The 25,320-nt window shown below is 45.4% G+C and overlaps 1 protein-coding gene across 2 annotated transcripts in view; it reads left to right on the top strand.

The window, feature by feature from the left end:
• kmt2a (lysine (K)-specific methyltransferase 2A) overlaps nt 1–25,320 on the top strand; it is a 43,616-nt gene that overhangs the window by 11,681 nt on the left and 6,615 nt on the right. Inside the window, exons 2-28 of one of the 2 annotated variants that reach the window (XM_067594689.1) lie at nt 91–163; nt 373–3,752; nt 4,432–4,609; nt 6,197–6,425; nt 6,554–7,245; nt 7,334–7,407; nt 7,616–7,855; nt 8,153–8,299; nt 9,213–9,308; nt 9,614–9,734; nt 10,303–10,416; nt 10,627–10,811; nt 11,079–11,255; nt 12,885–12,995; nt 13,334–13,407; nt 16,938–17,152; nt 17,251–17,345; nt 17,426–17,563; nt 17,661–17,819; nt 17,936–18,047; nt 18,155–18,233; nt 18,662–18,822; nt 18,951–19,097; nt 19,184–21,824; nt 21,911–24,547; nt 24,745–24,816; nt 24,902–25,128. In XM_067594689.1, coding sequence (XP_067450790.1) covers nt 91–163; nt 373–3,752; nt 4,432–4,609; nt 6,197–6,425; nt 6,554–7,245; nt 7,334–7,407; nt 7,616–7,855; nt 8,153–8,299; nt 9,213–9,308; nt 9,614–9,734; nt 10,303–10,416; nt 10,627–10,811; nt 11,079–11,255; nt 12,885–12,995; nt 13,334–13,407; nt 16,938–17,152; nt 17,251–17,345; nt 17,426–17,563; nt 17,661–17,819; nt 17,936–18,047; nt 18,155–18,233; nt 18,662–18,822; nt 18,951–19,097; nt 19,184–21,824; nt 21,911–24,547; nt 24,745–24,816; nt 24,902–25,128 — 12,574 coding nt within the window. Of the gene's footprint in view, nt 1–90; nt 164–372; nt 3,753–4,431; nt 4,610–6,196; nt 6,426–6,553; nt 7,246–7,333; nt 7,408–7,615; nt 7,856–8,152; nt 8,300–9,209; nt 9,309–9,613; nt 9,735–10,302; nt 10,417–10,626; nt 10,812–11,078; nt 11,256–12,884; nt 12,996–13,333; nt 13,408–16,937; nt 17,153–17,250; nt 17,346–17,425; nt 17,564–17,660; nt 17,820–17,935; nt 18,048–18,154; nt 18,234–18,661; nt 18,823–18,950; nt 19,098–19,183; nt 21,825–21,910; nt 24,548–24,744; nt 24,817–24,901; nt 25,129–25,320 lie in introns of both variants that reach the window. The other variant, XM_067594688.1, reaches the window with a different exon arrangement.

The following is a 25,320-nucleotide window of genomic DNA, read 5'->3' on the forward strand; positions in this document are numbered from 1 at the left end:
GATGGATGCTGAATATTTGACCTGTTAACCAACCATAACCTCAGCTGTAAGGTCACAAAAGATTGATCTGTTTTCTCTTCTTTTTTGCAGGAAGAAGTGTTTGGAGGATTTGGAACAGTCACTGAGCAGAAAAGAATACAGAGCCCTTCAACAACCTCTTCAGGTACTTGACCTAAAAATGATATTGAAATTCATTTTGAAAATTTTCAGGAAATCATCAGCAGGAACTGGCTTAGTGTTTGAGGATTTGTCTCTAAATGTCTATCATGGACTTTACTGTTGTCTTGAGATGTCTGTGCCTATGAAAGCTGTCAATATCCGATGGCTCCTTGCTAACCGAATATCCTTTGTTTTGTTCCCTGGTTTTATCAGCGGGCACACCCATACAGGAGAAGAAGCCCAGAGGCCGTCCACCCCGGGCCCTGACTGCCCAGAAAGCTGCTGCAAGTCTATCTTCCCCCTCCTCCCCTCACTCCTGTGCACAGGCGAAACCTGAGGGACCAAAAAGGCTGCCTGGGAGGCCACTTGGCACTGGAGAAAAGAGAAGAGGCCGCCCCCCATCCTCAAGTAGCAAGAAAGCTTGGAGTGCAGGTAACCATGCAGCAGCAGAGGACGGTAGGCAAGCTGGGTCTGAGTTGGGCATGGACACAGAGGAGGACAAGGACAGAAAGGGCGCCAAGAGAACGCCACTGGGCTCTGCTCATCCTCATGATGCTGATGCCAAGCTTCCCAAAGGTGGGCGGGGTGAATCCAAAGTTACCAACCTGAAGAGGCTGAGAGCGACTAAACTCGCCCCTCTCAAGTCACGGCTCAAGACTTTGCCTGGTGTACCCCGACGCAGACGTGGGCGACCGCCCTCAGCTGAGCGGCTCAAAGCTGAGGCGGCTGCTGCTGCTGCTGCTGCTGCTGCACAGCTGTCTACCTCCATTGATGATTGTGGGGAAGGGAAACACAAGGCCTTTAAGGTGAGAGGCGGGGACAGAGGCACAGAACCACACACTCTCCAGCAGCCCATGCTAAGGAATGTGGATGGTGCTGAGGACCAGGACTCTTCCAATTCACCTGCCTCCCCGTCTCCCTCCAAGCCAGGCAGGACAGTGGGCCTCAGAAAAAGCCCTCGCCATAGAAAGCCTGTCAGAATTGTCCCTTCTTCTAAACGCACTGATGCAACCATCGCTAAGCAGCTGCTGCAGCGTGCTAAGAAAGGAGCGCAGAAGCGATTGGAGAAAGAAGCTGTAGCCATTGGGGTTAGCGGGGCAGGAGCCATTGAGGCTGGCATCAGGAAGACCACCCAACTGAAGAACATCAGGCAGTTCATCATGCCTGTGGTCAGCACAGTCTCTCTTCGCATCATCAAAACCCCCAAGCGCTTCATTGAAGACGAGGGCAGCTTTGGAACCCCGCCACCCCATATGAAGATGGCACGGTTAGAAACAACGCCCTCATCTGTCCCCGCATCTGCCCAACCCACCTCCACTACCTCCTCTTCCCCTTCCCCTTTGCTGGTCTCCTCTCCACCGGCCGTTGCGACCACTGGTACAACTGCTCCCATTGACTCCCTCCCCCCTCCTCCACCACCCGCCCCTATCTCCAGTATTTCATCAACACCTGCCAGTCTGCTCAACAGCAACACCAACAATGCCACCAACGGGCGATTTAGCAGTAGCGCAGCTTCTTGCGGCTCAAGTGCTGTGTCGCAGCATTCCTCCCAGCTCTCTTCTGCAGAGTCTTCCAGGTCCAGCAGCCCCAGCTTGGATGACTCGTCGTGCGACTCCCAGGCTTCTGAGGCCACACAAGCTTTGTCGGAGCCAGAGGAGGATCACTCTCCGTCCTCACAGGGAGAGAGGGAGGCCAACCTGTTACACAGCTCACGGCCTCCCTCCCCTCCCTCTGAGCCAGAGCCAGAGCACATGCTGTCTGACAGGAGTCGACGAGGCCGGAGAGGACAAGGGGTGGGTCGAGGAAGTCAGAGCCAGAGGGTGAGAGAGACGCTCACCACAGGGGCCAAAAAGCCTATCATCAGTCCACCAACAGGAGTGCTGATGTCCTCCAACACACTTGTCAATTCCCAGCAAGCTTCATCCACTGCCTCTTCTTCACCTCCACCTCCCCCTCTCCTCACCCCTCCTCAGCCTCCTCAGTCAGCTTCCTCCAATTCAGCTGCTATCAGTGAACACCACCCCCAGTCACCCTGGATGTCTCAACCCATCCCTCCATTCCTGTCTGGACCGTCAGTGCTGTCCAGCTTGTCAGACAAACGAAGCCGCTCAATTCTGAGAGAGCCCACCTTCCGCTGGACGTCCCTGTCCCACCCTGAACAGCAGTACTTCTCCTCTGCTAAATATGCCAAGGAGGGCCTCATCCGCAAACCCATATTTGACAACTTCCGTCCTCCCCCTCTTACAGCTCAAGACGTGGGGCTGTTGCCCCAAGGTGTCAGTGGGGCAGGGGGAGCTGCTCCTGTTTCATTCCCTGCACAAGGCAGTGGAGCGGGATCAGGGACTCGTCTATTTGCCCCTCATCACCCCCACACCCACCACCAACATCCCTCTTCATCCCGCTTTGACACACCACTCCAGAAGCGCAGCCCATTGCTTCGTGCTCCACGCTTTACACCCAGTGAGGCTCACTCTCGGATATTTGAGTCCGTTACCCTGCATTCATCCTCTGGGAGCAGCCCTGGGTCTCTCTCCCCGCACCAAACATCCTCTAGCTCCAACAGAAGCTCGCGGCGCAGGAGACGACTGGTCTCGGGAACAATACGTGGCCAACCACGGTCTCCTTCCCACTCAATGACCAGACGCAGCAGCCAAATAGGAGGCCAGATATCTGTGGGGAAAGGCTCCTCTGAGATGTCTGTGCTGACAGGGTCTGTCTGCAGTAGTAACCCCAGCTCTTTGCCAGGGGTCTCTACAAGTCCACTAGCCACCAGTGCCTTAACTCCTGCTTCTTTCAGCACCTTCTCCTCCGTATCCCTGGCCTCCCAAGGGACACCTGATAGCAGGAGAGGGGCTGCTGGAAACCCACCTCCTTTGTCAACTACATCATCCTCCTCTTCCCCACTTTTCCCTCTCTTTCCTTCCAGTGCCCAGGACACAGGGCGAGGAGCTGGGAAAGGAGGTAAAGAAAAAAGCATGTCAGCTCCCCAGGAACCTGCTCCAAAGGAAAAAGAAAGGGATTCTGAGAAAAACCGAGAGAAAGAGAAGGAGAATAAGAGGGAAGGGAGGAAGGATTTGGAGAAAAGAACCAAGGTTTCTACTCCAGATGGCTCCCCCAATGCACCTTCCAGCCTCTTTACTGTGGATGGGAGGGACTCAGAAGATGCTCTAATATCTCTTGCTCCAAAAAAGGCTCCGGGCAGAAAAAAATTAACATCAGTTGAGATGATTTCTGACACTGCTTCCTCGGAGGTGCGTGGGCTCCATTCCACTGTTCCATCCCATCCCGTTTCCATTGCTAAAGTGCGTCTACCTAAGAAAGGTAGACCCTCTGAAAAGGGAGCAGAGATGGAAGATGGGGAGAAGGAGAAGGAGAAAGAGAAACAAAGTGCTCCTAGCCAGCAGGCAGCAAGCCTTCCAGGGCAGCCAGGCAGACAACAGCTCCCTGTCTCCTCTCTCGGATCAATGTTGGCACAAGCAGAGAAACAGCCTGTGACCGACAAGCGGGTAGTTGGACTACTGAAGAAGGCCAAAGCCCAGCTCTTTGAGATAAAGAAGAGTAAGCTGAAGCCTGCAGACCAGACCAAGGTCCAGGTGAGTTTTCCTTTTAATGTCTTCACAGTTATTTTGTACCCTGAACAAAAAGCTTCTGTTTCTCTCATTCTCATCATACAGCCACAAGCAAGTGACTTTGACAAGATGCTACGAATATTTTCTATAAATAGAAATCTGCATTTGTACTCAAACTGAAACTCGATAATAGGAAAGTCCCACAGAGGGTGTTACTTAAGGGGAATTCTGTTAGCTTCATACATTATGCAGAAAGCAGCACTGGCTGTGCTCTTGAAAGTATTCCTTTGAAGAGAATAAACTCTTCTGTTCTTCTAGTGTTAATCTAACAATTAGATGGTTATAGGCAGTCATTGCCCATTTTCCAGCTGAACTTGTCCTACCCTCAGTTCAAACTAGTACCAACTCAAGCTCTCTGTCATAAATATTATTGTTTGTAGAAATGGACACAATCCACAGCAACCAGTACCTATCCCTTCCCCTCTGCCACTTCATCATCATCATCTTCATCATTATTGCACATTGTCCAGAGATAAAAGATTTATTTAGTTCAGTGAAACATTTACAACAAATTAAATTTACCGTTTGAAGAACATCCTAAAATATCAGCTTTATGTGTTTTATTTTTGTGTAGTTTTTATTATTATAAAGCATGCTTTTAAAAGATGTCTTACTTTTTGTGGCAATTTGTGTTTGTGAGCAGGGTCAAGAGAGTGACTCGTCAGAGACCTCAGTCCGCGGTCCACGCATCAAGCATGTATGTCGTCGTGCAGCTGTGGCTCTTGGCCGTAATCGGGCAGTGTTCCCTGACGACATGCCCACCCTTAGTGCCTTGCCCTGGGAGGAGAGAGAGAAGATCCTATCTTCCATGGGGAATGATGGTGAGGCACACTCGACTTGCATCTTATTACTGGGTTACTATCTCTGGCCTTGCTGCTCAAGTTTACTGACTCGCCTGGGGGACTCAAGTGGGGAGATTACAATAATTAATAATAATACATTTCCTGAGTTTAAAGGGGATCTATTATGCTTTTCCTTATTTTCAGTTATATATATATATGAATAATGTTACAACAAACAAATATCTCCATATGTTGTTATATCGACTGGTTTTTAGTTCCACTAATGAAGCTCTGCTAATTCAGTTAGGAACAAGTTTCACTTCCTGTAAATTCTTCACAATAAAAGTCTCCTGTTATTTAGTCATTTATTAGCTTTTAATTTGAAGCAGTAAAGCAGGAAATATTGGGTTTGCATCGGCGGTAACTTTGCACAACTATGATACATGCTGCCTCTCAGCAGCTTCTGCAAAGCTGGTCAAACAGAACAGAGACTGAGCTGAGGGGCTGCATAAAGGGCTAGTGTAAAATAAATATGGAGTTTTGAAATGTGAATCATGCAAAGCTACTCTAGTGGAGTCTAAACTTAAAAATATAGAGCTGAAAATGAGCATAATGGGTGCCCTTTAACATATTTGTCAGATGTTAATAGAGTTCAAGGGGTCAGTAGGTCACAGGCTATATTTGTTTTTTTAACAGCACAAACCAAACATAGAGCAGCAAGCTAAACACTAATTCATTGTGAATTAATTTAATGTAGGATTTTTATAATTCTTTAAGATGGCAAAGCAGAATTATCAGGCAAATTTACAAAAAACTTGCCTGTTCTGAGTGGAGGCTTGGTTGAGTTGAGCATTTGTTATTTATGACACAACATCTGTGCTAGTCTTAAAAAAGTCCTGCAGTGTGCAGTGATGACAGATTAATCTCAAGAGCAGAGGAATGAGAGCACAATGAAGTGGTGATGGAACGAGCACTTTGGCTGCCCTGTTCCTGTTGTTTTCACTGGTGTTATGTCATGTTGGCACATATGTGTTTTTGAGATCAGAGGACCTGACGTAAGTGACATATCAAGAGTTCGCAGCATAATCTCAGTTTTATCAGTTTTTTTGCCTGGTTATTTACTGTAAGGATATTAGTGTTTTAGACAACACCCTGGACAAGTGTTTCTTTCCATTGAAACACTACCTACTGCTTTCACAGCTGGGAAATACCATAAAAGACCTGGTACAATATGAGCTGTCCATTCAGCAAAGAAAAGAGTGTATTCAAGAAGACATTGTGGAAAATATTAAATAGACACTGAAGCGCTGTCATTTAAAGCTAAAGTTTAGACGTGACAATATATGGCATTCTGTTAAAAGGAGGCTTAGTTGGAGGTTCCATTTGTTAAATTATTGATTGAATTCATTCAGTTTTTAACAATATTGTAAATTTGTAATGCTTTATGTTGCTGAGCTAGTGAGCTTGCTAGACTCTGTCATGGTGTACATTAGTAATGATATGCAAAGGAATTTTGCTTTGGTGTAGAGTCTTTGTGTATCTCAGACTCTGGTGAGTGAAATAAATACTGTACTACTTTGTGTCATTTATGATAACATCTATCTTATGATGTATCTCTCCTTATAGACAAGTCATCAGTAGCAGGTTCAGAGGAGGCAGAGCCCCAATCCCCTCCCATAAAGCCACGGGAGACACGGCAAAAGGCTGTTCAAGAAGCTCCTCCCAAGAAGGGGCGTCGGTCACGACGCTGTGGCCAGTGCTCAGGCTGCCAGGTTCCAGAAGATTGTGGTGTCTGTACCAACTGTCTCGACAAGCCCAAATTTGGTGGACGGAACATTAAAAAGCAGTGCTGCAAGTAAGTCTGATGAGCTGTTTGTCACAATAGATCACTGATATTATTATGTATGTCTTGAATAACATTTTTATAACTTTTAATGGAATATTTAAGAAATTAAAGATTAAATTTTGTGTCACTGTCTACAGGATGAGGAAGTGTCAGAATTTGCAGTGGATGCCTTCAAAGATGTTTCTTCAGAAACAAGGCAAAGGCAAGAAAGACAAGAAGAAGAACAAGTTGTCTGAGAAGAAGGAGGGTCTCAATCCGGTAAAGGGACCGAGCTCAGAGTCTGGCCCCAAACCCACTCCCGCACCACCGAAGGAAGAACCTTCCCGCAAAAAGAGTGAAACTCCTCCTCTAAAACTGGGAGAGGAGAAGTCGCGACAGCAGCCGTCATCAAAGCAATCATCTCCAGCTCTGGCATCTTCCCCTGCCCCAAACGAACCCCCTCAGGCTGCCAGCACAGTCACAGCCCAGGCTCAGTCTCCAGCCCTGACACCAGACCCTAAACAGCTATCTGTCTCAAGCAGTGTCTCCAGTAAGAAGGGACACAAATTACAGCAGCCTGTAACAACATCCTCCTCCTCGTCATCATCCTCTTCCACATCATCATCTTCCTCATCCTCCTCATCTTCCTCCTCGTCATCTTCAGCCCAGAATTCCCCCTCCCAGTCTATGCAATCTCATCAGCCATCCCAACAGCAGCAACGACCATCTGTGAGTCAGGCGCCATCAAAAAAAGACGCCTCACCCAAGATTCCACTGAGCGAGCCCAAGAAGAAGCCCCAACAGCACTCGTCACAGCAGCAGAGCTCGACTACAGCGACATCGGATACAGGTAAGAAACTGGTCCCATCTTGTTATAATAAATGTAAAGCTTAACAAAACTCCACTCTTATTTGTCATTTACTTTCTCTTTTTCAAAGTTGAATTAAAACAGATGAAGAAGCCAACTTCTCGCTCTGTTCCTCCATCTCCTAAACAGAGACCAAAAGACAAGGTAGGAATTAGCCTCAGTTGGTTTATTCAGACCTTTAACTCATTGTTGTCTATTGTATCTTGTATGCATTGTTTGTTACCTTGTGAACTTGCTTCAGCCATAGATTTAGAGAAACCCATAACTTTTTCAATGTACTGTATAAACCGCATATTATTTCCAATATTCACTATTCTCTTTCATATCTCCACTCTTGTCTGACAAACTCGAGAAGCCGCTGAGCACTAAATCACCCAGCAGCTGTACTTTAAACTGGCTGAGCACTCCCTCGACTAGGGGCCAGGCGAAGTCCAGATCACCCTGCGACGGAGTGCATCGTATCAGAGTGGATTTCAAGAGGGACCATGATGTGGAGAAGGTGTGGGAGGCTGGCGGCCTCAGCCTGCTCACCTCTGTGCCTGTCACGCCCAGGGTGCTCTGCTTCTTATGTGCAAGCAGTGGAAATGTTGAGGTAAAAGAAAAACATGCCCACTTTTGATCATTTTCTTAAAAACATTCTCTTTTAAATTTTAATTTCTTTTCCTTTACTACTGTTTCTATTTAGCACTTTGTTCTCTACCACTCCTTTGTCTTTCTCTCTTAATAGAAAATAATAGAATACTATTTGAGCAGTCGGTTAAAAATGGTCTGTCTAAACTGCCTCACATATGCCACTGCTCATAAGAGTCTCCAAGTTATTCATCAGCCATATTGGAGTCGGGAGTCTCAAACAGTTGTTTCCCTCTCTGTCTCTTTTCTATCTCTGTAGTTCGTCTTCTGCCAGGTATGCTGTGAACCGTTCCATCTCTTTTGCCTGGGCGAGTCTGAGCGCCCTCTCCAGGAGCAATTTGAGAACTGGTGTTGTCGACGATGCCGATTCTGCCAGGCCTGTGGGCGCCAGCACCAGAAAACTAAAGTAAGCCATTCAGTACACTTTCTGTTCATTTGAGGCTGGATACAAAAGAAGCTTAGTTTAGAGTGACAGTTTGTAAAGGCTGGAGAATCCTCCCTAGAAAGAAGCTTCCTGGCCTTGCCAGCTGACAGCACTTAATCAGCTTCTTGGATTCCTGCCATGATTTTATTATTTAACTCAAGTCCTGTGTATGATGTGCATGGTGTGAGCTTCGTATGGTTGTCATTTTAAGATTATCTATACAGATATTTGGTCAATGCAACGCAATCAGATGCCTGTTGGATTGCTTTTATGTGTTGGTACATGTTAATGAAGTATATGAATTTGTTGGTTATTGGTCATCAGAGAGCTAAAAGCTACACAAATAGTTGAGTTTGAAACAAATCTCTGCCTAAAGAGCATCATCTTCTGTGCAATCTGTGCTACATGATCATAAACTTCATGCAGCTTTAACATTTATCAGTGTTTCATAGCCAGACAAACAGTGAGTGTAAGAAACAGTTGTTAACTTGTCTGTGACATTTTATTTTCAGTATTTATGAATGGCAGAGTGGCTCTTGATTTGCAATGGGGAAAAAGTGCTGTGGCATAACATGTTGTAAAGCTTTTACCTGGGCTAGTGTTGACCCTCAGCCACATAAAAAAAACTTGACTGCAGTTGTTTTCACTTAAGTGGCTGCCTACAAACTGCTGCCAGGCACAGCTCACACTATAGCTGTATCGTAATACCTTTGATAATGTTGTTTATTCATCCATGAATCCCACTATAAATGTGCTTCTCAATAAGCTGTGGAGAGCACTGTTGTTAAATCTGCACGAAATCATAGAACCACTGTAGTGTTGCAACAAATATAATGTTTCCTTGTTTGATATTTAAATGATCTCATGTCACTTTTGTCCTCTTTCACTGTAGCAGCAGCTGCTAGAGTGCGATAAGTGCCGTAACAGCTATCACCCGGAGTGCCTGGGTCCCAACCACCCTACCAGACCCACCAAAAAGAAGAGAGTCTGGGTACGAATACACACCATGCTTCCTTTAGACATCCTCTTCACCTTCGCACCTTAATACATATACTGTCACCGTTGCACTGCTACCTGACCAAACGTTAGTATTATACACATACATTTTCCTCTAGCCTGTCCTTTTGTTCACACATTCTTCGAAGCCTCTCACAGTGGTGTCATTTCCATTCATGGGACCCTCTCGCAGGCAACGCCTATGAAAACATTTTACCACTCTCACAGCGTCACTTTCACACCACAACTGCTTGCAAGTTTCTGCCATATAGTCACCAACTTTTTTTTTGTTGTTTTCAGGTTTGCACCAAGTGTGTGCGCTGTAAGAGTTGTGGAGCCACTAAACCTGGGAAGTCCTGGGATGCCCAGTGGTCACATGACTTCTCCATGTGTCATGACTGTGCCAAACTCTTTGCTAAAGGTGAGTGACAAGCATGTGGGGCCCAAAATAATGCTCACTGTTAAGGAGTGATTGTATATATACATCACCAGTGTAGAACTGCAACAATTTAAATGATTGAATAATCCTTTTAGTCATTTTTAAAATGACCGAAAAAAATTGCTAGTTTCAACTTCTCAAATGTGTGATATACATGATAATAAACTGAATATCTTTGGGTTTTGGATTGTTGGTCAAAACAAGACATTTGAAGACATCATCTTTGGCTCTAAGAAAGTATAATGGGCATTTTTCCCTAGTTTCTGAGATTAAATAGACAAAATGATTCTTCAATTAATTGATCAAATAATCATCAGATGAATCAATAATGGAAATAATAATTGCAGCCCTATACCGGTATTTTCTCTGAGATTAAAGCAGAAGGATTTCCTCAGTGACCTGTATTTTGTAGACTTATACTTAAAAATTTTCATCAGCAACTTGAGCTGTGAAGTTGACAACCATTTGAAGGGCAACATTTGAATCAAAGCGATCTTGTGCTAAGTGGTATAAATGTTTCTCACCTTACATGTTATCCTCTCTCTCTCAGGGAACTTCTGCCCACTGTGTGATAAGTGCTATGATGATGATGACTATGACAGCAAGATGATGCAATGTGGCCGTTGCAACCATTGGGTTCATGCCAAGTGTGAAAATCTGACAGGTCAGTAGGCCTCAAAAGAAAATTGTATTGAAATACAAATTTAATGAAAGATCCTCACAAGTATATTTGAGTATTTAGCAGCACTTGTTGCACTTCATTTGTCTCGTCAGTCGTCAGTGTCTGTGCAGCTGACTGACAGGCTGTCATTTTGAAGAGCCGTTGAATGACGATAAACCTAATAATGACCTGTCATCTGTCTCTGTCCCTCAGATGAAATGTACGAGCTGCTGTCAAAGCTGCCAGAGAGCGTTGCCTACACATGCACCAAATGTACGGAACGCCATCCAGCCGAGTGGCGAACAGCGCTGGAGAGGGAGCTTCAGGGCTGCATTCGTCACATCCTTACTGCACTGCTCAACTCACGCACATCCACACACCTGTTACGCTACAGACAGGTTAGATAACACACATCCTTCTGTAACTCTGATGCAGCTGCTCTTGAGGAGTTTCCAAAACCAAACAAACACTTCTACATGGCATTTGCTATTTTAGTTGCTGTCATTCTACGCCAGTGTTTGTATAGTCAAAACATACATTATGGTGCTGCTCCACAGATTAATGCAAACACTGAGTAAACACTGATGGATACAATCAGATTAAGTTAGAGTTTAATGAACATAATAGTAAGAACTCTACTGAGGGTGTAACTCTCTTTGGGACAGGCGGTGAAACCTCCAGAGCTGAACCCAGAGACAGAGGAGAGTCTTCCATCCCGTCGCTCCCCTGAGGGCCCGGATCCTCCAGTCTTGACTGAAGTCACCCCCACACCTCCCAGTGACTCTCCTCCAGACCTGGAGTCTGTCGAGAAAAAGATGGATCAAGGTCGCTACAAATCAGTGGTAAGTATGTGTTTTCTTTTGAGCTGCATCTCTTCTGTTCATTATATCACAGGCAAAGCAATTAGTGTTGTACAACAACAGCTGTGAAGCATTTGTTGTAGAACATTATCATATTGTATGTGTTCTCATGTTTTGAAGCCATGTTTAGGCCTGTGTGGTATCTCTTATATCAATCTATATAAAGCAAGTAATCTGTCTGTCTGTCTGTATGTTTGTCCTTTGCATATCTTGAGAGTCGTTCATCTGATCTACTTCACGCTTGGCGGGTGCATTGCTGGAAACACAAGGGAGTGCAGTGTCGAATTTGGTGCAATTTGGACACGCGACACGTTAAATATTAATAAACTTGAAATAAACAAGCGGTCAGGGGACTGCTCCGCTCTGCAGCAGCAGGGCGGGGCTTCTGGGCTCTGTGCCTGGATGTTATGATCAGAGCTGTACAATCCCTGCCATGAGAGAGAGGAGGGGATGTCATCTCTCTTCATTCGATAACGTTAAACTTAGGCTTTGATGTGGGTTTCCCGACTCATTTCAAAAAAGACAAGAAAAAGAGAAAGGGCGAGCAAGCTGAGAGCACAAGCGAGCAACAGAGAGACAGTGGTGGAAAGCTTTCTCTGAGAGAGAGAAAGCCTGTGAATGACAGAAATACATTATTTTCTGATTGTTTCATGGCGGTTACGTTCTAAAGCACAACTAAACAACTACCAAACACTCAACAGGTGATTTACGGAGGAGACAGATGCTCTTTTGGTGCAATTTGGACACGCGACACATTTAATATTAATAAGCTTTGAATAAACAAGCAAACAGCGAGCCGCCCAGCTCCGTGTCTAAGTGCAGCAGAGGATTTCTGATATAAACACCGTCACATCACAGCAGGGTGGGGCTTCTGGGCTCTGACTCGACTTCACACTTGGTGGATGTACTGCTGAGGACCCAAGGAAGTGCAGTGCTGAGTGTGAAGTTGCTTGGACACGCAACACGTTTAATATTAATTAACTTTAAATAAACAAGCGAACAGCGAGCCGCTCAGCTCTGTGTCTGAGTGCAGTGAGGGCTGTTTGATATAAACATCGTCACATCACAGTGGCGCGGGGCTTCTGTGCTCTAACTTGCTGAGTGGGACAAAGGCATGCGAGGAAAGAACGAGCATACACAGGAGAAAAAAAGAGGCGGAGGCAGTAAAACTAGCCAATAGGAGTAAACTGCTTCTGTGGTTCAACCTCGCTGGTGAAGTTTCTGTCTGGATTAAAACCATTTAATTTATTAAGTCCGCATCATTTTAATTTATTCGATTGTCATTTGATACATATATATGCAGTTGCTTCTACAGTTCAACGTTTTGAACGAGCACTGCACTAGTAATGGTAAATTAACAGACATTAACAGTCATTTAATAATGACATTTCCACCAATGTCCTTCAATAGTTCACTGTTTTCATGAGTGTCAGATGCTTTTAGGAAGAGAAGACATTGGCAGTTATAGGAAACACTGAGGAAGACGGTGAGGAGCAAAAAAAGGGCAGAGTGACACTTTATTTCCATAGTTTGCTGCCAGCAGACAGGGGGAAAGAAAGTATGAGAAGGCGGGCACTGTGTCATACTCTGTGTTCATCATTTTTCTGTCAGCTGGAGTTCAGTGACGACATCGCGCGAATCATTCAGACGGCCATCAACGGTGATGGCGGCCAGCCCGAGAGCAGGAAAGCCAACAGCATGGTCAAGTCTTTCTTCATCCGGGTAAGAACTGCACATCAACTCTGGATATATATTATATTCTCACAGCACCAGTGAATACTTGTGCATACTTGCAGATTCCACTATGACAGGAATGCAGGTTTTGGGTCATTTCAGACAACTTGAGCATTGAGTTTTCTTACACGTGTCATGTTTCTAAAAATTCTTGATGTTCTATTTGGAGCAAGTATGGGATAAATAGCTACATCAAAGTATAGCACCATCAAGCTAGCGCCATTCTGCTGAGCACTAACCATAATCTCGCTCCAAATGAAAGTCTGTGCAGGCACTTTCTGTATCAGTAAGTTAATGTGACCTTGATCGAATGTTTTCTGTTTCAGCAAATGGACCGAATCTTCCCATGGTTCAAAGTGAAAGAGTCCAGGTTTTGGGAAAGACAAAAAGTCGCTGCCAAGTGAGTGTCTAACACATCGTAGTCTTTGTACTGAATACAACAGTTTCCATCTGTACTGAGTAACTCACTGCAATTATTTAAGCCATCCTTTATCTTTAAGAGTTGATTCTAGATTATTTTTACAATCTTAGGATGTAATTATTTGAAAGATTTTTTAAAAATTAATTTGATTTATTTACTTGCTGTAGCAGGTTTGTTTTGTGCGGTAAAAAATCAGGCAGAAGTACAATCTCAGAAACAATCTCAAATTAGTTTGAACAAAGTCTTTGAAAGTTTTTTTTTCTAAGCAAGTAGGCTTTTATTAATGAACACAATATCTGATTAGTGTAACACAAACAGCAGATGGAAATTTTTGGTTTGTACATCAAACTTGAATTTGAAACTGTAAAATCCCTACAGGCTGCAACTTAACTTTGCTTTCTTTTGTTTTTTACAATATATTTTTATTATTATTTTCCATTTCATCAAACTTTAGATACTATAAGCAATGCAGTCCAAATTAAACAATATACACATTTTTAAGCAACACCCTCCAGTAGGCGGTGATCTCAGTCTTAAAAGCATTGTTAAGTGTGTGATGCAGCATTATTTTCTAAACTTGTAGTTGGAGTTATGTTTGCAATTACAGAGTGAAAAGTTTGGATTTAATACTCCTGTAATGTGAGCCCGGCCTAAAACCTTGGGAGAAGAACTGCAGTTTTCAAGAACTGTAGGTCTGTAATTATTGAAATGACGAGCAAGATGTGGTTTCTCTGGGAGAAACTGTACCATCATCTGTATAAAAGGAAAGCAGAGAACTAATATTTATAAAAATTTGTGGGCTGACTGTACCAACAACCTCTGAGATGTTTAGTGGAAATAACAGCCAAGGGGCAAGATCAGGACTTCACATGATAGTCAGTATCTTTTTGAGTGGTAAACGAAATGGGATCAAAGCTGCTTTGAGGAGTAAAGTCAAACTAGTGAGACGAGTAGATCACCCCTCTCAGCTTTCTGATACAGTAGCAAAAGTTCTGAACTGTTGTTGAACTTGCTATGACTCAAAGGATTCTCAGATGAGTAAAATCTACAAAGCTGTGTGATGTTTAGTTTTGGGAATCAGAGCTAAAACATTTGCCCCTGACATCAGAGACAAAAAGGGACTCTTTAAACGACTTAACAGAAATGACTGACCTAGTAGAAGAGATCAATGAAATGGATTCCTCTCAACATACCTTATCTCAGGACAGTGACTGCGATTAAATGTCCCAGTCAAGACTTAAAGCTGCAGTAATGAAATTGATTCCACAGTTTCTCTGAATTAATGAGCCCATTAGACAGCTCAGCGGTGAATGTAGTGGGAAATAGATGGTTAGAGGCGAAGCGAAGATAAGATAGAATTCAAAATAACACTGATTAATATGATTATAAATATTTCTACTGAAAAGATTATTAGTATCTGTATATTTGTGTGCATTCTTTATTGACTACAGAATATAGGATCAATAAAAATCAACCCCCATTAGCTGTAGTTGGTTCTCTTTGTCTAAGGCTGTGGGCAGTTTAATCAGTCACCTGAAAGTTATTTATGGAGGGCAGCAGATATTGATCAGTACATATTCTCACTCTCACAATGATTAATAATGAAATGATCATATTGAATAATTGATGCTCTTTACCGAGATGAGCTGCTTATTATTTGTCATTATTAGTAGCTCAAAGCTCATAACCTCTTTTTTTGGGGCATGCAACTTGAATCTATATTTTGCAAATGAGTGGTATAGTTGTGCCACTTCATATGCTGGAATCCTTCATACATTCACACTTTCTCTCTCACTCATTCACTAACTCTCACAGTCATTTGCTCACATTCGCCAGCTATCAGCTTTCCCAAAGCATTTACTGTGCCTTGCCTCCAGGCATTGTGGGAGGCAAACCGTCACAGTGTCACATTTCACTTGTAGGCTCTTTGATACATATTTGTGGTCTAATTGTGGTTTGCTTGTCATTTCGGTCTTTTGCGTTATGTATCAGCACTCCTATCCAAGAAACAAATGATCCATCCAGTGGATCCTGTGGCCATCACTGGATGGATGCCTCTTAAACATATGCTTCAACTGTTTTTTTTTAATATGAAACGTAATGTCACAACATGTCACACCAATTATCCAGCCTCGCTTGACTTGGCAAGTCTTAAAGCTATGATGCAGGACTTTTACATATAAATGAAGGTCCATTACATTCAAGCCCTTGCCAAATGAGTTCACACAATGCTGATTAAGCCTATAACTGCCGGATAAATCTCTCTGTATGTCACATTATACAGAGTTTTTAATCCTTCTGTTGGGTTTGACATTCCTGCGCTGGCTGCATGAATGCATGCAGACTTCTGCCAGCCGAGCAGCTAACTTCCGGTTAGCCCTCTGCTAACTTTAATGGGAATAAAATATGTGGCTCTTCTAGACTTTCCAAATGTTATTAGACTGAATGGATCAAATTCTGATAGTGAAATGAGTCATTTCATAGGGGTTGTGTGATGCTCAAAACAATTTTTCCACTTACAGCTGCAATAGTAGCGACTGAGTAGGCTACGGCGGTGCCTATGACATAAGCATGTCGACAGTGTTTTTGTCATTACTCTCACTGCCAGAAGGGGGAGACAAAAGTTCAGCACTGCAGGTTTAACTTGGCAAAGCCATTTCGATGTGACTATTTATTACTGCTGTCACTGCTCACTTGCTAATTTTCATACCTTCTGGGGGGAAATCCTTAGATCCTTATAGCACTGCAGAGCTCCTGTAAGATAGTGCTGATGGATTTAACACCCTTTTAAGTGGTTGCCAACATATGTAATTTATCTTCTATAAAAAGCAACACCTGTCACACAATCTTTTTTTTATTTTATTTTTTTATTGGTGCCTGCTTGTAGGGACATATGCTCACAGTTTGTTTATGGGTGATATTTCAGAATACATGACCTTACATAAAGATAGTGGCCTGTGGCATTTTCGAGATTTTATTTTTCAAATTGCATATCTTCTCATTAGAGGCTTTTAAATTTATTATAATAGAGTAGATGGTTCAGTGGCCTTTTACTACACAATAAATAATGTCACAAAGGTGGAATATATCAAAATTTTACTTGCATTCATTTTACTCAACTTAAATATATAACTTATAAAAAATGTAACATAACTTTGGTTTAAAATCCCAAAGTCCCCCTTGTTGAGAGCAATGATCACTAAAGCAAGAATTACATTTAACTGTCTCAGAAGCTGCCTTAGAAATCATAATACCATCAATTAATCTGAAGTTTAAAGAGTGATGAATGTTGTTTTGATGTAACAACAATAACCATCACACAGAAATAACCCTGGATTGTGTTCTTAGAGTCTTTTTCATGTCCTTAGGCTTGTGGTTATTTTGAAGTTCTTTTGGATTGTCTTGATTGATGGCCTTTGGCAATAATATAATCAATCCTTTTTGGATTTAGAAATTCATATATAAGTTAGTCCTAGCAGTGACTGTCTGTTTGTGCTGTTGTTTCACAGCAGTGGTCTCCTTCCCAATGCTGTGCTGCCACCATCCCTGGACCATAACTATGCCCAATGGCAAGAGAGACAGGAGCTTTCCCGCGCTGAGCACCCCCACCTCATGAAAAAGATTATCCCAGCTCCCCGGCCCAAGACCCCCGGTGAACCGGATTCTCCAGCCTCCTCTCCTCCACTCCCTCCATCTCTACCCCCACCACCTCCACTTCTACCTGGTAAGGCAATCTGCAAAAATGTGTATACACACACTGTTTTGCACATCTTATCACTTAGTGGTTTTCTTCTTAATTCCACCATTGTTTGTTGTTTTCAGATCGTGAAGACAGCCCAGAGCTCCCTCCTCCACCAGGAGTTAGTGATTGCAGGCAATGTGTTCTGTGTCTGAAATATGGAGATGAGAACACTAATGTGAGTAACAAATCTGCTTGGACTCGCTTCAACACATAAAATGTTGAGGCTGTCATTTGAAATGTGTCTGTATGTTTCAGGAGAGTGGCAGGTTGCTGTACATCGGTCAGAACGAGTGGACCCATGTGAACTGTGCCCTGTGGTCTGCTGAGGTGTTCGAGGACGACGATGGCTCTCTGAAAAATGTTCACATGGCTGTTCTCAGGGGAAAACAGCTGGTAAGAGAGCACACTTTGTCCCTCACAAGTTCCCACTCTATATTCAATTTATATTGATCGGACAGACACATGAAACCTGTGTCTATGTACTCCTCAGCGCTGCGAGAAGTGTCAAAAGCCAGGGGCCACAGTTGGCTGCTGCCTCACCTCTTGCACCAGTAACTACCACTTCATGTGCGCCCGTCAGTGCCACTGCGTCTTCCTGGAGGACAAGAAAGTCTATTGTCCAAAGCACAGGGATCTCATCAAGGGAGAGGTAAGGAAATCCTTTTCTACAATACATCAATCACATATTATACAGATCAAGCTACAATTCAGGAAGGAGACTCTTTCTTTTCAACTTACACATGTTTGTGTAATTTTTTTCCCCAGGTGGTGTCTGAGTTTGAGGTGACTCGCAGGATCCTGGTGGACCTGGAGGGAATTAGTCTCAGGAGGAAGTGGTTGGCAGGACTGGAGCCTGAAAATGTCCACATGATGATAGGTAAGGTGACTGGTGGTAGATGAATACCAGTCTATCTTGCTTTTTACTTGACTTGTTGTTGCAACGTCTCTTGAATGCTGATTTAAACATCTTCACCATCGTTGCAGGCTCCATGACCATTGATTGTTTGGGGATATTGACTGAACTCTCAGACTGCAAACGCAAACTCTTCCCTGTAGGATACCAGTAAGTATTTTTTTATATTTTCATTTATGTGAAAGTCTTTTACAATTTTAATTGCTACCATTACAACCTTGAATCTCTGCAATTAAAGGTACCCTGTTGAGTTTTTGATCTCTAGTAGCACTATGGAGCAGTTTTTTTATGAGGGGGTCCCCATTTTGTTTGTCTTATGCACAAAGGCACACATGCAGGTGACACAATAAACATGGATTTAAATGATACAGGATTTAGAATAATTTAAAAATCAACTTTTCAAATGTTTTATGAGGAAGTGAGATGTTGGATACACACAATGCAATTTGATGAGTAAACATAACTTTTCTGTTTATAAGAAAACACTTCAGGGTATCTTTAAAATACATCTAACTGTCAGAGAAACTTGAAATGTCCAAAGTCAGTTATGTCGAACTAAATAAATTCTCTCTCTCCAGGTGTTCCAGGGTGTACTGGAGTACTTTAGATGCTCGAAAGCGCTGTGTGTATACCTGTAGGATCCTAGTTTGTCACCCTCCAGTGGTAGAGTCTGACCTGAAGAGCGTGATGGCTCCTGAGGAGAATCGAACGATAGCACACAGCCCACCTCCCATAGCAGGTAACCGAAGGGACTTTATATCATTTAGGTTTGCATCTGTTGCAGTACATTTATGCATCATGTTTGGTAATACAACATGTTTAACTAAAGTGAATGTTCTGTGTCACTTTCTCTTTCTTTATATAAAGACTTTCCTGATCCGTTTGAGTCTCCACGGCGCTCAGACACCCTTTCCCCTGCCAACACCCCCAAGCTCAGGGTTTACACCAGGAATCGGCACCCCAGCTACCCCCCTTGCCAGCGCTCACAAGGCCCCAGGCCCATGCCCTCCCCAGGTACAAACTTAAAGTCTTTAAAAGTTTATAATTTCCAAGATTCATAATTACATACATTTAATTTCCATTTTTTGCTTCTTTTGTAGGAGGTTCCTCTCAGCCCCAAAGCCATGAGATTGTGACAGTAGGAGACTCCCTGCTGAACACTGGCATGCGGAATATTGACTCACGACGCCACAGCTCCCCTTCTCTCTCCCCTCCTACTCACCAGCTGCACAGACAGAGAGGGATGACGTCCCCACCTCAGATTTTGTCACGACCCCTTACCTCACCCCCGCCCCTCATCCCCTCGCCTGCCAGAGACCCTGAAAAAGCCAAACACCCCAGCAAAGACTCTGTCCAGAGGGACGATGAAAGAGGTAGACAGTTCTCTACAGACAGGAATAGATCACAACCATCCAGAGACCAAGGGTTGAGAGATGCAGACAAGGGGAGAGTGTCAAGTCGAGAGCAAGCCTCTAAGGATTCTGAGAGGAATAGATCATCCAGAGACCTTGGGCAAAAAGACTCAGACAAAGGCGAACTAGCAGCCAAAGAGCCAGAAAAGCGGAGACCGTTGAGTAAAGACTCAGGTCTGAAAGAATCTGAGAGGGGGAGACCTCTCAGTAGAGACCCCTTAAGAGATTCAGAAAAGGGGAGACAAGTGAACAGAGACTCTGAGAAGGGGAGACAGGCAAGCAGAGACTCAAGCAACAGAGAAACAGATAAGAGCAAATCATCCTCTAGAGATTCCAGCTATAAGGATATTGAAAAAGCTAGGCCACTCAGTAGAGATACGGGGCTAAGGGACTCTGAGAAGCATAGACAATATAGCAGGGAAGCAGGAAAAGACAGACCATCTAGCAGAGACTCTGACAAGGGGAGACCCTCGAGAGATTCCAGTTATAGAAGTACAGAGAGAAACAAAGACTCTGGCTCAGGGAAAGACAGCAACCCTGGCAGTCAGTCCAAACAGGCTTCAGGTGAGAGCAAGAACCCCAGACTGGCACCTGCAGGCTCAGGCCAGTCCTCCCCTCCTGTGGGCACTGCTGTCCTCACAAGTCAGCAGAGAGGTAGCAGCACCAAGCAGGCTGACAAGCAAGGGAAACATGGAAGCAAAGACCAGGACGTTTCTGCAAGCCTCAGTTCGTTGCCTCGTCACCGGTCCACCCCCACCTCTAACATTATCCAGTCTAAGGACAAGCCCAACTCAGGGAAGGAGAGCAGTAGTGGCACTGGAAACTTAATGCCATCTTCACTCCATAAGGACTCAGTTGTTGGGAAATCCGGCTCCCCGCAGCCTTCGTTTCAGAAGACCAATGCACGGAAATCAAATGATTACTCATCAGGTCCGGCCACAGCAGCAGCCATGAAGCCTATTTGGCCGTCAAGGACACCAGCAGAAGATGACGTTGTCAAACGAGGCTCCATGCACCTTGCGTCCCCAGCTGCAGCCTCAGCTGCCAAAGACAAACACCCCAAAGTTAAGACAGCAGGCAGCAGAGAGGTGTCCAAAGACCGAGAAAGGGAGAAAGGTCTCCAAAATAGCAACAGCAGCAACAAAATTCCACTCCTAAACAATAATACTAAAGCTACTGGCAGCTCCAATACACATGCTACGAACCCCACCTCTCACAACAACAGCAATAGCAAAGCTCAGATGCTTGGAAACAGCACCAAAGCCCATGGGAAGGCTCAGGGGGAGAAGCTTGAGAACCAGGGAGGAGACAGGTCATCTTCAAAGAGCAGAGAAAATTTCTCCTGCCCCGAGAGAAAGAACAGCTCCAGTGTGGACAACTTGCAGCATCTGCAGCAGGCGGGTTTACCACCAGAGAAAGGAGTGAAGACGTCTTCTCAGTCTCACACCAAACCAACAACTAACCAGCTGCAGCTGTCCTCAAGAGAGAAAAAGAGATCTGTTAAGCCCCCCACTGTAACTCCACTGAAGACCGATATTAAGACTGACCCTAATGGGACCAGCACTGTTGGTGGTATTTCTTCTTCCTGTCCCACAACCACTACTTCCACTGTCTCTCCTGCCGGCCAGGGGACCCGTCGTTCAGCCCGCTCCGCTCTCTTTTCCTCACCCTCTGCCAGCAGCAGTGACAGCTCTGAATCTGACACCCAGACGCAGACGGAGGAGGACGATTTGCACAAAGACCACCCGCGCAGCGAACTCCGCGACCACCGCAGCCTCCTCACTCGAGGCACTGAAGACGAGGCTGATGGCCCAGAAGATGACCATGACAGAGGTATGGATGACAAACATCACGAGGATGACAGCGATGGGTCAGGGTCAGCCAAGCGGCGCTATCCCCGACGCAGTGCCCGTGCACGCTCAAACATGTTTTTTGGACTCACACCCTTCTATGGTGTCCGCTCATACGGCGAGGAGGACCTCCCCTTCTATGGCAGTGGGGATGGAGCTGGAGCCGTGGTTAAGAGGAGGACTGGTGGTCGCAAGAAGTCAGCTGAGGGGCAGGTGGATGGAGCAGATGATATGAGCACCTCCTCTTCTTCCGGGGACAGCGGAGAGGATGAGGATAGCGGAATGAAACAGAGGGGTAAAGACCCTTACTACTACAACTTCTCACGAACAATAATTAACCCAGGTGAGGGCCTGCCATCCATAGAAGGGATAGACCAGTGTCTGGGACGGGGCTCCCAGCTCCAACGCTTTCTTAAAGATGAGGAGCAGCAACAACAGAGGGCACAAGGAAAAGCTGAAGAAGACATGCTGAGCGCTTTGTAAGTACACACAATAGTTTTTAATTGATTATTTTTCCATGCTCTCTAATAACAACCTAATGTACTGTCTTTGCTGTGTTTAATAGGACCTTGGGCAAGCAGCGTATTGGCCAGCTCGATGGCGTTGATGATGGGTCAGAGAGTGACACAAGCATCTGCACCACCAGCACCACAACCACTACAGCCACCTCCTCTTCCACCCCACATAAGAGCACTCCTAAGAGAAGGGGCAGAGAAAGGCACACAGAGAAACTGGAGTCCCATGACTCGAGCAAGGAGGCTGACAACAGTGGCGGAGCAGCAGGAGCAGTAAGCAGTAACACAAGAGAAGGCAGAAAGAACCAGAAAGAAAACTGTCTTCCTTTAGGAGGCGGGGTCAAGTCCCAGCCACAAAGTCAGGGTCAGGATCCCCTCGAAGCTCAGCTGTCCCTCAGCACAGACCTGCTTAAATCAGACTCCGACAACAACAACAGTGATGATTGCGGTAACATTTTGCCATCAGACATCATGGAGTTTGTCCTGAACACACCTTCCATGTCAATGCAGGCTCTTGGTCAACAGCCTGAGCCTTCTTCTTCTGAGCTGCTGCTGGATGAGGGTTATGTCGGGGTGGATGTCAACCGGCGCAAAGACATTCTGTTTGATGACTTTTCCCAGCAACTGCCCAGTGCAGAGAGTGGAGGGGTTGTGGAGAGTAGTGTGAATAGCTCCATATCTGTAGAAGAGCCATATCTTCCTCTGGAGCTGCCCTCTGACCTCTCTGTGCTGACCACACGCAGCCCTACTGTCAGTACCAGTCAGAACCATAGTGCTGGGAGCCTCATCTCGGATACCTCAGACCGCACCATGCTGGGCTTGACCTCTGACCCAGAGACAATCAGTGCTGAAAAGAGTGGGGACAAGAAAAGAGCAGGGCCAGGTGTGTCACCATCAGAGAATCAACATGATGTTACAAATCTGGGAAACAGGGATACACAAGTCACTGAAGGTCACATGACTCCTGAGCAGTTTATTCCCAGCCCTGCTATTGGCCAGGTGGTAGAACCGCCAGGTAACCAGGATGTTCCCAGGAATTCTGGTACTCCTGGTTTGCCAAGTTCTCCCTCTCTGCCTCTTCAGGGTCAGAAGTACCTTCCAGCACCAACTGCAGCTACAGGCAGCCCTAGTCCAGTCCCTGGTCCAGGACCATCCCAGGCTCAGGTTTCCAGCCCAGCAGTCATCAAACCAGGCCCTGACAAACTCATCCTGGTCAACCAGCAGTTCCAGCCCCTCTATGTCCTTCAGACTGTCCCTAATGGAGTCACCCAAAAAATTAGCGCTGCAGGAGTGATGGACACCAGCTCCCAAGCAGTGCTCAGCTCCATGACACTCACCACAGGGTTAAATCCTGGTCTCACCTCGGCCCAGCCAATATTTCCCGCTGGCGGCAAAGTCCTTGGCACGATGCCCCACTCCTCCCAGATTCACACATTTAGAGGAGCCACACAGACCGGCTTCCAGGCAGGAATCCCAAGCACCACCTCAGGGCTTCTCATTGGGTTGCCACACGACCAGCCCCAGATTCTGGTGTCAGAGGCCGGTCGACCGCACGAGTTGGGTCCCAGTGTTGCCATAGTGTCCAGTCCCTCCTCTCTCACTTCTTCCCCGACTGTACTCGCCTCTGCTCACGGCAAGAAAAGGCCTATATCTCGTCTTCTGCCCAGAAAAAACAAAAAGTTGGCCCGCTCACGCAGCCAGCCCACTCTGGCCCCGTCGGATGTTGCCCCTCCTAACATGACCCTAATCAACCTGTCTTCCCCTCAGATTACTGCTAGCATCCCTGGCCAGCCTGGTGGCTTGGTTGAGTTAAGCACCCTCTCCTCTTCCCAGCGTAAGGTCCCCAATATTATCAAGAGACCCAAACCAAGTGGGGTTATGTATTTGGATCCCACTACTCTCCTTCAGCCGAGGATCCCTGCTACAGCACAGTCTGGTATCCTGGGTCACGATACTTCTACTCACCTCCTACCTTGTACAGTCTCTGGTCTCAACCCCAGTCAGTCAGTGTTAAATGTTGTGTCTGTGCCCCCTAGTGGTGCTGCTGGCCTTCTTGCACCAGGATCAGTCTCCCTCTCTACCCCTGTCCTCAACTCTACTGAGATCACAGGGCCAATTAGCAACCTCCTGTTTAAGGCAAGCCCGCATGGGTTGGGCCTATCCGATCAGCCGATGGTCCTTCAGTCAGCAGGGGCAGCTCCTCTGATGTCACAACTTAGCTCCTCTGTTCAGACATCCATAGCCAGCAGCATCTGTGTCCTGCCCACCCAACAGACCATCAGCATGGCTGTCAACCAGCAGGGAGACACAGAAGGCAGTAATATCCACTTACAACACCAGTCACAGCCTTTTAACAGAGCCCAGACTGTGGACTGTACAAGCACCACTGTTACTTTAGCCCCAGCCACACCTTTAAGCCCTGCCAAGGGGCGTGTTGTTGGCGTTTTCACCCAAACACAGACCTCTGCACACTCCCAGAGCAGCAGAACAACTCCCATTTCCAGATCCTCAGAACAAAGGCCACTTAACTCGTCCTCATCAGTTGCACATTCAGGAGCAGAAAAAGGCAAACAGAAAGCCAAGAGGAGTAGGCAAAGTACGGACATGATCAGCGGGAAGAAGCTCAAGGCCTCTCAGGCAGAGGAGCATCACAATAACCCTGCAGGACGACTCTCCTCTAACCCAAGGTGAGACAGTTATTATTTTGGCAGCTTGAGATGCATTTATATTATGCTGGATTTATTTTTATTGACATGAATAAATGGGAAAACTGCACTGACTTTGTCAAGTGAAATAGCTCACCTTGACTGAATCTATACCTACCAATTGTTCACTAAAATGTAAGTAGCATACTATATATTGTCATTTTGATCTTCTTTGTAAGCAGTTCTAAAGAGCTGAGTTCCCCTGAACCCATGGACACAGGCAAGCCCACAGACAAGGCAACCAACAAAAGGTGTGGCGTCATTTCATCCTTGTTACCCATTTTTATACTGACTATACTGAATTGAGTTCTAATGCTTGCTTCAAATCTTTTCAAGTGTGCTTGGTAAAAAGAAGACTTCTGAAGGTCCTGTTTTACCGGGGAAAGTCTTAGGGAAAGACAAAGCATCCGCAGCTGGGGGAGCAGGTTCTCTTCCAGTGGCTTCGCCACCCGAGCAGGACGGCAACAGCAGGGACACGGGGATGGATAGCAAACCCAAGAAAGGCATCATCTTTGAAATCCGCAGTGAGGATGGCTTTCACATCCGCTGTGAGAGTATTGAAGGTGCGAGAAACAACCTACATGACTACCTACACCCTGAAATTTTAACACCAAATACTGTAAATGTCAGACTTCCTGGCTGAATTAAATGTGAAACTGAGTATTCACTTTGGCAGAACTAGTAAATTAATGTAATGGGGTGTCCTGGTGGCCTAACGGTTAAGGCACTCACATGCCTCTCTCTCTTCCCATGTC

Source organism: Thunnus thynnus, chromosome 7 (assembly GCF_963924715.1).
Source record: "Thunnus thynnus chromosome 7, fThuThy2.1, whole genome shotgun sequence".
Classification (NCBI taxonomy): domain Eukaryota; kingdom Metazoa; phylum Chordata; class Actinopteri; order Scombriformes; family Scombridae; genus Thunnus; species Thunnus thynnus.